This window comes from Ammospiza nelsoni, chromosome 19 (genome assembly GCF_027579445.1).
Source record: "Ammospiza nelsoni isolate bAmmNel1 chromosome 19, bAmmNel1.pri, whole genome shotgun sequence".
In the NCBI taxonomy this organism is placed as follows: Eukaryota; Metazoa; Chordata; class Aves; order Passeriformes; family Passerellidae; genus Ammospiza; species Ammospiza nelsoni.
Window position 1 is genome coordinate 11,356,006 of NC_080651.1, and position 12,258 is coordinate 11,368,263.

At 69.7% G+C, this 12,258-nt stretch overlaps 2 protein-coding genes across 4 annotated transcripts; both read left to right on the forward strand.

Moving 5' to 3' along the window:
- The first annotated feature begins 2,590 nt into the window (after positions 1-2,590).
- On the forward strand, positions 2,591-3,911 carry GPR142 (G protein-coupled receptor 142). The gene is given in 3 exon segments (XM_059485878.1): positions 2,591-2,723; positions 3,048-3,568; positions 3,570-3,911. Coding segments are annotated over 3 exon segments (996 nt in total).
- A 1,411-nt stretch (positions 3,912-5,322) lies between these two features.
- On the forward strand, positions 5,323-11,619 carry GPRC5C (G protein-coupled receptor class C group 5 member C). 3 transcript variants are annotated; one of them, XM_059485875.1, is made up of 5 exons: positions 5,323-5,582; positions 8,726-9,746; positions 10,330-10,424; positions 10,611-10,754; positions 10,921-11,619. In XM_059485875.1, exons 2-5 carry the CDS (start codon positions 8,735-8,737, stop codon positions 10,951-10,953), a joined length of 1,284 nt encoding a protein of 427 aa, XP_059341858.1. In that variant the 5' UTR covers positions 5,323-5,582; positions 8,726-8,734; the 3' UTR covers positions 10,954-11,619. The 3 variants fall into 3 exon arrangements, with proteins under 3 accessions (XP_059341858.1, XP_059341859.1, XP_059341860.1); XM_059485876.1 differs by lacking the exon at positions 5,323-5,582 and adding an exon at positions 7,370-7,448; XM_059485877.1 differs by lacking the exon at positions 5,323-5,582 and adding an exon at positions 7,565-7,638.
- Positions 11,620-12,258: the final 639 nt, after the last annotated feature.

The following is a 12,258-nucleotide window of genomic DNA, read 5'->3' on the forward strand; positions in this document are numbered from 1 at the left end:
CCCAAAGCCGCGGTGCCAGCAGAGCCCCCGGCCCGGGGGGGTGTCCTTGCACCGTGGGGCCGCGGGGACCGGGCCCCGCCGCGGCACAGCCCGTTCACGGCTCAGCGCCTCCTCCGACGCCTCATTTCACCAGCGCCTGATAAACAACAGCCTGCGGAGCGTGTGCCCGGCGCTCCAGGGGCACCGTGCCAGCCCGGGCGGCGGCCACAGCCCGGGACCCCCGTGTTGGGCTGCTCAGGGCCGCGGGGGGACACGGGGGAGCGTGGGGCTGGTGCTGGAGGTCGCCAGGGGGCAGGGTGACACCTGCCAGTGTGCGGCGAGGTGAGGGAGCGGTGAGGAGATTGCGGCTGAGGGTTGGCTCACCATAGCGACCGGTGCCGGGCGGCAGTGCCAGGGCATCGCCCCGCGGGCTGGGGGGCACCGGAGAGACGGAGCCGGACCCAGGGACCGGCAGGGGACAGCGGGGCCCCCCCCCGTGCTGCTGGGGAAACTGAGGCACGGTGACGGGCAATGGGCACTTGGGCAGAGCCCGGCAGGGACACGCAGGCAGCGCGCACGGATTCACGCCCGTGTGCACTCGCGTCACACGCTGTGCACACCCGCTCCTCCTGTCCCCAGAGGCGGCAGCGGCCCAGCTGCCCCCGGAGCGCCATCCCTGCTGCTCTGGGGTGGGGACGAGCTCTGTCACGGCCACCGGAGCTGCCCAGGTGACCCTTCCGGCCTCCGAGGGCCGGTGACGTCCCCGTGCCCAGCCCGCGGCTCTGCCCACGGCGCGCTCCCTCCGCCCCGTGCCCCGCGCCCCGGGAGGCTGTGCCATGCTGCGGGTGCCCGCGGGGACCGGGACACGGGCAGGGACACGGAGCCCGCACAGGACACGGACACCGGCAGGGACACACGGACACTGACCGGGACACACGGACAGCGGTATGTCCCCGGCAAACACGGTACCCAGGGAAGGTGGCACTGCACGCCCGGCGGGTGGCACTGGGGTGACAGTCCCTGTCCCGCAGGTTTGGGGAGCGGGAACCCGGGCAGGGGGAGCAAAGGGGGCCCAGAGAAATCCCACCGCCCCAGCAGCACAAAGGGGATCGGGCTGGGAAAGGGTTAAGGCGCTCGAGCAGCAGCTGCAGCCGATCGATGCCTCAGTTCCGCGGGGGACGTGGATGGACGGGACCTCCTGCTGATGAACCGGAGCTAATTTGCAGTTAATTGGCACCCCTGGGCTCCCCCCATCCCCCCCTTCTCCTCCCTCGGGCTGCGCTCGGGATCTTGCTGGGGTTCCGGGAATTGCAGGGTCGGGGAGGTGGGACCCCCGGGATCCCACACACGCCTCGGGCACTTCTGGGGGAGCAGATCCATCACTGGGGGTCCCGGAACGGGAGAGAGACCTGACCGCCCCTCCAACCCCGGCCCTGAAGCCATCGAGGGGGACAAGGGGAATTTGGGGTGCCCCTGGGGCCAGGGTCGGACTGGGAGGAGTGTGGTGCCTCGTACCCCTTCCCTGAGCACAGGACCCCCCTTTGCACCCCACACACAAGACACCCCCGCTCCCAAAGACCACCCCACAACCCCCTGGCCCCCCGCACCCCCAACCTCCGATCCCAGGACCCCCAGGACTTCCCGTACCCCCCAATCCCCATCCCAGGACCGCCCCCCATCATCCCGCACTGGGACCGAGGGTGGCGGTCCCTATGAGATGCAAATTTGGGGACGATTCTGACCAATCATAACGCAGCGCTCAGCTCTGGCCTCGCCCCTCCCGAGGTTCCCCTCTCCGATTGGGTGGAGCCGGGCTCCCCTGAGCCAATAGGAGCTCAGAGCTCAGGAGGGGGTGGAGCCTCCGTGGTTTATGAATGGGCGAGGGCGGCACGGGCGCGATCCGGGCGTGGGGAGAGGGCGGAGGGATGGGGCGGGGACCGGGACAGGAATGGGGCACAGATGGGGCAAGGAGCAGGGCAGGGATGGGGCTGGGATGGGGCACAGATAGGGCAGGGATGGGGCACAGATAGGGATGCGGATACGGATCAGGATCCGGATCCGGGCGGGGCCATGGGCAGGGCTCCTCCAGCTCCGCTGCCCCAGCCTGAGGAGCTGGAAAAGGACCCAGCTGGCAGCCTGGAGATGGCCACCCCACACTTGGCACCACTAAGACCACCCATCGGCACCTCTGGATCCTCTCTGCCACCACTGGGAGCCGCCGGGTGGCACCCAGCCCGGGCTGGGCGCCAGAGGCTCCCTCTGCTGGCAGCTGCCCCAGAACATGATGTTTTAATCCGGTTTTCTGCAAAAACGGGGCTGAGGGATAAAGAAGGAGCAGCTCTGGCAGCGGGGGCTCTTCTGGGACATGGCACAGGGGGCTTGGGATGCACTGCCTCCCATGGGTGCAGCAGCCCCAGGTCTGCCGGAGGGGGCACATTTGGGATGCTGCAGGACAAGGGATCTAGGATCCAGCCACAGCAGGGACACCCAGGCAATGGTCCCTGTCCCCAAGCCCCCTGTCCCATGTCACAGCTGACCTCCCCCGGGGTGCCATCAGGATCTAATGCCCCTGGTGCTCCTGTGTCTCCTCATAGCCGGTTTGTGGTGGAAGATGACGGTGCCAGTGCCCAACAGCACGGCGGTGTCGTGGGCACTGCCAGAGCCGGAGCTGGAGCGCTCACCCTGCCTGGTTGGCATCGTGCCCATCGTGTACTACAGCGTCCTGCTGGGGCTGGGGCTGCCAGGTGAGGGGGCTAAGGGGGCTGGGGGGCTGGAATGAAAAACCCTCGGGATGGAGGGGCTTTACCTGCTCCCCCCCAGGCTCAGACCTGGCCCCGGTGCCCGGCTGTGCTGCCCGGCCCAGGGCAGGTGCCACGCCACGGGGACAGATGGTATTTGTGTTGCTTGGGCTGGCACACGGAAGAGATTAATCAGCCCAGCAAATCCCCACGGCACCGGGATATTTATAGCTCCCCTCAGCTGCAGCCTGGGCAGCCTGGGGTCCGGGTGCTGCAGGGGGGGCTGTGAACCCCCGGATCTCACCTCAACCAACGCTCCCCTCCCCGCAGCGAACATCCTGACCGCCGTGGCCCTGTCCCGCCTGGCCACCAGGACCAAGAAATCGTCCTACTGGTACCTGCTGGCCCTGACCACCTCCGACATCCTCACCCAGGTCTTCATCATCTTCGTGGGCTTCATCCTGCAGACGGCCATCCTGGCGCGGGCAGTGCCCAGCGCCTTCATCCACACGGTCACCGTGCTGGAGTTCACGGCCAACCACGCGTCCACCTGGGTCACCGTGCTGCTGACCGTGGACCGCTACGTGGCCCTGTGCCACCCTCTGCGCTACCGCGCCGTGTCCTACCCGCGCCGCACCCGCCGCATCATCGCCGCCGTCTTCGCCGCCGCGCTGGCCACCGGCGTCCCCTTCTACTGGTGGCTGGACATGTGGCGCGACGCCGACCCCCCCACGGCGCTGGACACGGCGCTCAAGTGGCTGCACTGCGTCACCATCTATTTCCTGCCCTGCGGCGTCTTCCTGGCCGCCAACTCCGCCATCGTCCGCAAGCTGCGGCGGCGGAGGCGCGCGGGGGGGCGGCAAGGCCGCGGCGCTGCTGCTGGCCGTCACCGCCGCCTTCATCGTGCTCTGGGCTCCCCGCGCCGTCGTCACCATGTGCCACCTGTACGTGGCCTCGGTCAGGAGGGACTGGCGCGTGCACCTGGCCTTGGACGTGGCCAACATGGTGGCCATGCTCAACACCTCCCTCAACTTCTTCCTCTACTGCTTCGTCAGCCGGACCTTCCGGCGCGCGGTGGGCGAGGTGCTGCGGGGGCAGCCGCGGGCAGCCCCTCGCCGTGGCAGCGCCCACTGCCCACCCTTCCCACCCCCGGGCCTGGAACCGCTGAAACTGCTGGGCAGCACCACGCTCTGAGCCAGGGCGGCGCCCGGCTGGCAATGCCCACCCAGCCCCATGCATGGCACCGGGACCGGGGAGACCCTCACCCCCTCCATGGAGCTGGGGTTATGCTGCTGGGGGTGGCAGGAGGAGGGGATTGTGCCCAGACACTCATTTGGGGATGCCGTGGTGCCTGCCTGGCAGCAGCAGCCCAGGGCGGGCAGCTCGGCCCTGCCCATGCTCAGCCCCTGGCACAACACTGGAACTCATCCAGGGAGCTCAGCTCATCCAGGGAACTCATCCAGGACATGCCCAGCCCAGTGGCACCGAGGGTCCTGGGGAGCCCAGGGCTGCCCATGGTGAGGGGTGGAGGGCACAAATGAGCACCTGAGAACCCTGACAAGGACATGGTGCCCTCCCTGGGTGCCACTCCATAAACTGCCATGCTGAGACCAAAGCTCTGCTTGGGTCCAGCTCGCTGGGGGCAGCTGGAATGGAGGCACCCCGCTCCAGCCTCTATGGCACAGGGTCCTTCTGCCCTGCCCACCCCTGTGCCCCTGCCCTGCTGTCCGGGAGTGCTGGGGAGGCACCCACAAGGTGTCCTGGCTGTCCCCTGTGATGGGGTCTGCACACACACGGTAAGGTCACAGCTCCCGGCCCCCCCCATTAACCCCCCTGGCTGCGGCCCCCGGGCAATGCCCCCCCTGCATCGGGCACACCCAGGGCTGCCCTCCCAGTGACACCAGTGCCAAACTGGTGTGACGCTGGAGGAGCGGCCGTGCCGGGCCAGCCCGTCCCCAGCAGCCGGCAGAGGGCAGGGATGGGACACTGCGGAGCTGGCACTGACGGGGCAGGCAGCTGGCACCCCCAGCTCCCCAAACCAGCCCCGCCGCCACCCTAATTCCCCCTAAGGTCCTTAACGTAATCCCCCAAAACCGTCCAGCATTCCGCCCGCATTCCCGAGACGGGGGCAGGACAGAGCCAGGGGGTGCCCGGAGGGATCGGGACGTCAGCTGGCTCCTGGCAGGGCACAGAGACACCCCCAAATCCCCCCAGACCCTCTGCCCACCCCCGAGCCTGGCGGTGCCCGCTGTGGGGTGGGATGGGGCGCAGCTTTGCCCCCAGGGTGTGGGGCTGACACCCCACGGACCCAGCCTGCCCCCGGGTCATTCTCCGGGTTGGACAGACCCCTCCGGGGATGTCACCTCGTCCCAGGCCGGATCCCTGCGGGGGTACAGGGTTAAACCCGGGCCGGTGGCGCGGGAGGTACCTGGGAGGTTCTCGCTCCATTAATTCTGGCACGTGAGGAGAGCAGGAGCGGGAAGGGATTAGTTATTAACCCGAGCCGGGCAGGGGCTGAGGGGCCGCGGCCCGGGGGGCTCGGCTGCCTCGGGAACCCTCGGCGGGAGCTCCGGGATTGCCACGGGCCCCCCCCGATCGCCGGCGGCCCCCCTGTGCCAACCGGTGCGTATTGACTTGGCAAAGGAGGTGGAAATGTGCTGACGGCGTCCGCCGGAGCGAGGGGCTCCGCTGGGAACGGCTCCGAGCCCCGGCCGGAGCGGCGGGAGGCTCCGGGAGGGCGGCGGGGACCCCCGGTCCGGCTCCTTGCCGAGGGGAGCCGGGGCTCAGCCCGCCGTGCCCGCCGTGCCAGCCGTGCCAGCCGTGCCAGCCGTGCCCGCCGCCCGTCCCTGCGGCTCCCGAGGAAAGGTAAGCCTGGAAAAAATGCGCGCTGATGTTTTCGGACAGAGCCTGGCCGGGCTCCAGGTGCGGTGCTGAGCGACAGCGCAGCCCCCCGGTGTGGCCCCAGTGCTGGAAGGACCAGTTCTGCCCAGTTCTGCCCAGTTCCAGCACTGGTATCGCGGCTCCAAACCCACCCCAGCCAGGATCGGCCTCTGCCCGTGCCCGGAGTCCGAGGCCGGGCACCCCGAGAGGAACCCGAGGGTGGCACAGGGTGGGCATCACCCGCAGTGACCCCACAGCCTGGTGGGGATTTTCTGTAGGACCTGCCGGGAGCGGGCAATGGGGCTGGAAACGCGGGCAGGTCCCGCTGGGAACGGGGAGCAGAAAACGCCCACAAGGGGTGGAACACGAGGGTCTCCGTGGGGAGGGGGCTGCAATCACCCTCCGTGGGGGCATGGGGGGTTCCCATGGTAAGGGGGTGAGGGAATCGCCCGCCAAGGACGGGGACACAGCAGCGAGCGCCGGGGGCAGCCTCGGCGGGACGGGACGGGCGCCCGCCGGTGGCCCCTGCGGGGGTCACGGGGGTCTGTGCTGAGTCAGCAGCCGGGAAAGCCTCCGGCGGAAGGAAGCAGCCGGTGGAGAGGCCGGGCTGCGGGGGTGGGGGCGGCAGGACGAGCGGCCTCCGCTCCCGGCTCCGCTTAGCCAGGGCTGAGCCTTTCCCGCAGAGCGAGCGCTGCCCGATCCGGGGACACTGAGGCACGAGGGCCGCGGCAGAGCCCCCCTCGCCTGCCCCGCCCCGATCCCATCCCAAACACCATCCCGGAGCCGAATGAGCCTCAGGAGGAGGGCGGGAGGGTGGCGGTGCCGCAGTCTAAGCCCGGACACGCCGCCCTGTCCCCGGGGGCTCGGCGAGCGCCGGTCCTGCCGCCGGTTCCGGTGGGAGCCGGTCCTGCCGCTGGAGGCTCCGCTGCCCTTTCTGCCCGGATTGTTTCCATCCCGGCCCGGATCGGGGCAGGCCCCGCCGGAGGCACGGTGAACTTTCCTCTGCATCCTTCACCCTCTTGCTTCACCCCTCCCGAAATAGCAGCTCCTGCCTGGAAACCTCTCCCAGGGCTGGCGGGGCCCCGGGGTGCCCCAAATCTCCCGGGGCTTTTCCCCATCCGCAGGGATGAATGGGGTCATTGTGAAATGCCCATCCCAACTCCAGGGTGGCGACCACCCCCGTGGGGACAGGGACCATCAAACCCTGCCAGTGCCCGGGCTGGGGCTGCCCAGGTCCCTGACCCTCTGCAGAAAGGGCTTTTCTGGGCTTTTCTGGGCTTTTCTGGGCCCTGCTGCCCTGCCAAGGGCTCCGGCTTTATCCATCAGCTGACATTCCTCCGGGAGGCCCCCTCCAGGCCGGAGAATCCTTGCACGGACGGTGGGGCCGCCTGTGGAGCGCCACTCCCCGAGCCCACCGGGGCTGGGCGATCCCGGCGGGGTGACACAGACCCCGCTCTGCGTCCCTTGTCCCCTGAGGGTCCTTCCTGGGGAGCAGCTCTCGGCAGAGCCAGGCTGAGCCCCCCAGACCCATCACACCGATGCCCAGGTGGGCTGCCCCCGTTCCGCCCCCCAGACCCATCACACCGATGCCCAGGTGGGCTCCCCCCCCCCCGTTCCGCGGGTTCTTTCCCCCTCCGTGCCCCGGTGCGGACCCCCGCCGGTGCGGCACCGCGGTGTCCCCGCCCGGTGCGGCGGGGCAGGTCCCGGCCGGCCCCAGCCGCGCTCCCGGGGCTGAGCCGCACCTCGGGGAGGGGCCGGGCCGGGCCGGGCAGGCGCACGGTGCGGCGGCACCGGGGCTGGCGGGGCTCGGCACGGGGGCAGCGGAGCGCCGGGCACCGGGGGCTGCGGCCGGTGAGCGGGGCGGGCTGCGGGACCGGGGGGCACCGGCAACGCCGACGGGAAGGGACCGGGACCGGCACCGAGAGCCGCCCGCCCCCGCAGCTCCTCCGGCCGCGGATTTGGGGGCGGCTCCGGCGGAGTTTCGGGGCCAGGACCCGGCGGGAGCGCCGGGAAGCACCGGGGAGCACCGGGACGGTGCGGGGTGGGTGTGCGGGAGGACGGGGCTGGGGGGACCGGCGGAGGGGCAGGGGAAGCGGGACGGGAGCGCGGCGGCGGCGGCGGCACCGGGCCGGGGGAGCGGGGGAAGCCCACGGGCGATGCGAGGGACCGGGCGGGGCTGCAGGAGGAGCAGAACTCGGGACGCGGGTGCAGCCCCCGGGGCCGCGGGGGAACCGGGCGGAGAGTGCGGGGGTACCGGCCTGGAGGGGGACGGGAAACCGGGCTGGGGAACGCGCTGGGAACCGGAGGCGGCGGAGCTGCTGGAACCCGCGGGCACGGGCACTCAGTCCCAGCGCGGTGCTGGGGTCTCTGTCCCTCTCCGGGGCTGGGGAGTGCCCGGTTCGGGGTGACCCTCGGGGCACCGGGGGTCCCGGCCCCTGCAGGTCCTTGCTGGGGTCTCCTCCCGAGTTCCTCCCCCAGCAGTGAGGCTGCGGCTTCCTCGCTGCCTCCTCTTCCCCGTGCCCAACGTGAGGTGGCAGGAATGGGGTGACAACGGTGGGGACAGGGACGGATGTGCCGTGCCATGCTGTGCCGTGCCGTGCCAGGCTGCGGCTGCCTACGTGCCAGCAGGCTGGACGTGCGACCTGCACTGGGCCGGTGCCCAAAGCCAGAGGGAAGTGGGACGGAAGAAGTGGAAAGGAGAACGGGGTGGCACGCAGGGACAAGGCAAGGGGACAGCTCTGTCCCCTAGTATCCCCTCTGCCATCTGGGCTGGGTCCACGTTTGTTGTTCCCGGGAAGACATCAGGCACGGCGCTGCTCCTGACACTGGAGGAAGGGATCAGGAGAATTCCCAGAGAATTCCCATGCTGGGAGGGATCATATGGGGCACAGAGGGGCTGAGCCTCTCCTCAGCTGTCACCCACTCCAGGCAAGGAGCCACTGTGGCTGCCTGTCCCATCTGGAGCTCCATGGCCATGTTGGCTGAGGTCAGTTGTGCCAGCAGGGCAGAGCTCCCCAGGACCCCACTGCTCAGCATGGGATCATGCCCAGTGGGGACCACAGGCAGGGATGCTCTGAGCTGGGAGCTGATCCCCATCCCCTGTGCCCTGACCCTGCTGTGTCCCACAGGGTCCCTGGATGCCACGGAGCAGGATGGGCACCACGGCCGTGCTGCTGGCCCTGCTCCCCACGGCCACCGCTCAGCCCACGGCGCCCCCGGGCTGCGGCCACGACCTCTCCTCCCTCTACTACAACCTCTGTGACCTCTCTGCGGGCTGGGGCATCGGCGTGGAAGCGGTGGCCAGCCTGGGCGTGGTGACCACCTTCGTGCTCACCATCGTGCTGGTGGCCAGCCTGCCCTTCGTGCAGGACCACCAGAAGAAGAGCCTGGTGGCCACGCAGGTCTTCTTCCTTCTGGGCACCTTCGGCCTCTTCTGCCTGACCTTCGACTTCATCGTGGGGCCGGATTTCTCCACCTGCACCTCGCGCCGGTTCCTCTTCGGCGTCCTCTTCGCCATCTGCTTCTCCTGCCTGCTGGCCCACGCCGTGGCCCTCAACTTCCTGGCGCGGCGCAACCGAGCCCCGCGGGGCTGGGTGACGCTGGCGGCCGCCCTGTCCCTGGCCTCGGTCGAGGTCATCATCAACGCCGAGTGGCTCCTCATCACGGTGGCGCGGCACGAGGGCGGCCCCGCGGATCCCTGCCAGCTGGCGGGCGCCGACTTCGTCATGGCGCTCATCTACGTCATGGCCCTGCTGGTGGCCGCCTTCGGCGCCGCCTGGCCCGCGCTCTGCGGCCGCTACGGCCGCTGGCGCAAGCACGGCGCCTTCATCCTGGCCACCACCGGCCTGTCGGCGGCCATCTGGCTGGCGTGGACCGTCATGTACCTGTACGGGAACCGGCGTGCCGGCCGCGCGCCCGGCTGGGACGACCCCACGCTGGCCATCGCGCTGGTGTGCAACGCCGCCGCCTTCCTGCTGCTCTACGCCATCCCCGAGGTGACGCACGTGACGCGGCGCGGCCCCGAGCAGCCCTTCGAGGACGACGGCTACCCCACGCGGGGGGTGGGCTACGAGACCATCCTCAAGGAGCACAAGTCGCAGAGCATGTTCGTGGAGAACAAGGCCTTCTCCATGGATGAGCCGTCCTTTGGTAGGCGCCAGGGACATTCTCACGCCGTGGCAGGGTGGGCACCATCCTGCTGGGGACCCTGGGGATGTCCCCACCGGGGATGGCAGTGGAGGGTGGGTGACGAGACGTCTGGCAGTGACCTGCCCGGTGCTGGCGCCTGCTGCTGTTGTGGCTCCCCAGAACTGGCCGGGCTGGGTGTACCAGTTTGGGCTGAGCCCAGCAGCCACAGGGAGCTCCTTCCCTCCCTCCCTCCCTCCCTCCCTCCCCAGCATGGGATGCCCGCGGCTCCTGCCCCTCCGCCCCGGGCCCACGAGACCCTGCAATAACACAGGGTGGTGACAGTCCCAGTGGGGACCGTGGGTGGGTGTGCCAGGTGTCTGCTCCCCACGGGGGAGGGAGGGTCCCCCTGGGCAGCACCTGCACCCGAGAGACCCTACAATAACAAGCCATGGGCAGGCAGCAGCGATGCCATCCCTGGGGACAGGAGTGTCCCGCGGGAAAGGCAGGCAGCTGCTGAGTCAGCTCGTTAAACCTGCTAACGAGGTACGGGGAACCCCAGTGGGGTGGCACTGGCTCCATGGTGACTGTCCCCGTGTCTCAGCAGCCAAGAAGCCGGTGTCCCCATACAGTGGCTACAACGGGCAGCTGCTGACCAGTGTCTACCAGCCCACCGAGATGGCTCTGATGCACAAGGGGATGGTGAGTGTGACACCAGGGGTGGCCACATCCTGCCAGGAATGACAGGAATGGGGGACAGGGTGTGGGTGTTCCTGTCGCCCCTGTGTCCCAATGGCTGCTCTAACGGGGTGGGGACCTTCCAAGCCTTCCCATGGGGTTGGGGCGTTCCCGGTGCTGTGACCTTCCACCCCCGTGCCTGTCCCTCAGAGTGAAGGTCCCTACGATGTGATCCTGCCCCGTGCCTCCACCAGCCCCATGCCCGGCAGTGCCAGCTCCACGCTCCGGGCCGAGGACGCGTTCGCGGCGCAGGCGCGGCACTGCAGCATCCCGAGGGACGCCCGCGGCTGCCAGGTGGGTGAACGGTGGCTGCAGCAGGGGCAAAGTCCGGCCCTGCCATGGTGACAGGGCTGCCCGGCACCCAGAGCCCCCCCCCGGTGGGTCAGGGTACACGTCTTTGGTCCTGGTGCCACCCTGTCCTGGTGCCACCCTGTCCTGGTGCCACCCGCTGTGCCCGCAGGTGCAGTCCCCGTACAGCAGGAACCGCTGGTGAAGCCCCCGTGACGCAGCTCCAGCAGCGCTGGCACAACCAAGGGCTTGCCCAGCCCCATCCCACCCTGACTGACGTGTGAATGCCACCCCGTGAGATGTGAATGCCACCCTGTGAGGTGTGAATGCCACCCCGGCTGGCAGCCAGAGCCGATTCCTGCCCGTGGGTCGCCTGGACACGGCCCCAGAGCCAGCGCTCCCACCTGCCCGTCCATCCCACCTGGCCATGGACCCCCGATGCCTGCCTCAAGGACTGGCTCCCGTGAGGACACCCCCTGTTGTCACCTTCGTGATGCACAGACCCCTCTGCCGCCCCCAGGCCATGGACCCTCCAAAGCTGGGGAGCCCGTGGGACCCTGCTCAGGGCACCCCCAGCACCCTGGCCCTGCACTGACCCCGAGCTGAGCTGGCCCCATCCCACCGCAGGGCACAAGGGGACACCAAGCTGTCCCCGCTCTGTGCCTCTGTTTCCCCGTTGCTGGGGAGGGGGATCAGTGCCTTGCTGGGGCTGGGGACCATCCCCCCCCAGCTCTGGCCGCCTTCTCGGTGCCTTTCCCCCCCTGCAGGGAGTGGGGAGGGAGCTGGGCCCCTCGCCCTCCCTGTGGCTTTCTCTGCCAAGTTTCCTTTTCATGTTTTCAGGTCGCCCCAATAAAGGTGGTTTTTCCTATGATGCTGTCACAGGATGCTGGGTGGGGGTCCCGGGTGTTCGCCATCCCAGGTGCCCCCATTCAGGGGAGGGCCAGGGAGCACAGAGTGGCTCCGGACAGGGCCCTGGGCACCCCCATCGCCCAGGCGGGGCCGGGATGCCGTGGGCAGATGGGCTGCCGGGCAGGAGGCGGCACGGCACGGAGGACGTGCCAAGGTCGCGGTGGTTTCCCGCTCGGATCGCCTTCCCCTCCAGAGCCATTCCTGCTCCTCCGGGCAGGAAGCCTGCGGGCAGCAGTGCCATGAATTATTCAGGGCTGGAACGGCCCGGTGGGGGCAGCGGGTGCCCGGCTCTCCTTGAGCCGGAGCCGGGATGGCGGCGCCGGGGCCGCCGGTGGGCACGGGTGCCCTGCACGGTGTCCGCACAGGGGGCACGCAGCGGGAGGGTGGCACTCGCCTTTAGCTGGCACCAACCCGCGCTCCCGGCTGCGGGGACACGGTGTTGGCACGGGACGCGGCCGTGCCCCCCGCGCTGCGCTGCGTCAGCCGTGTTTACCTGGCACCTGTGTTTACCTGGCGCCGAGCGGCAGCGGGGACATTGCCCAGCAGCACCAGGCACTCGCTGTCACCAGGGCCACCGTCACCACAGCACACACGCTGCGCT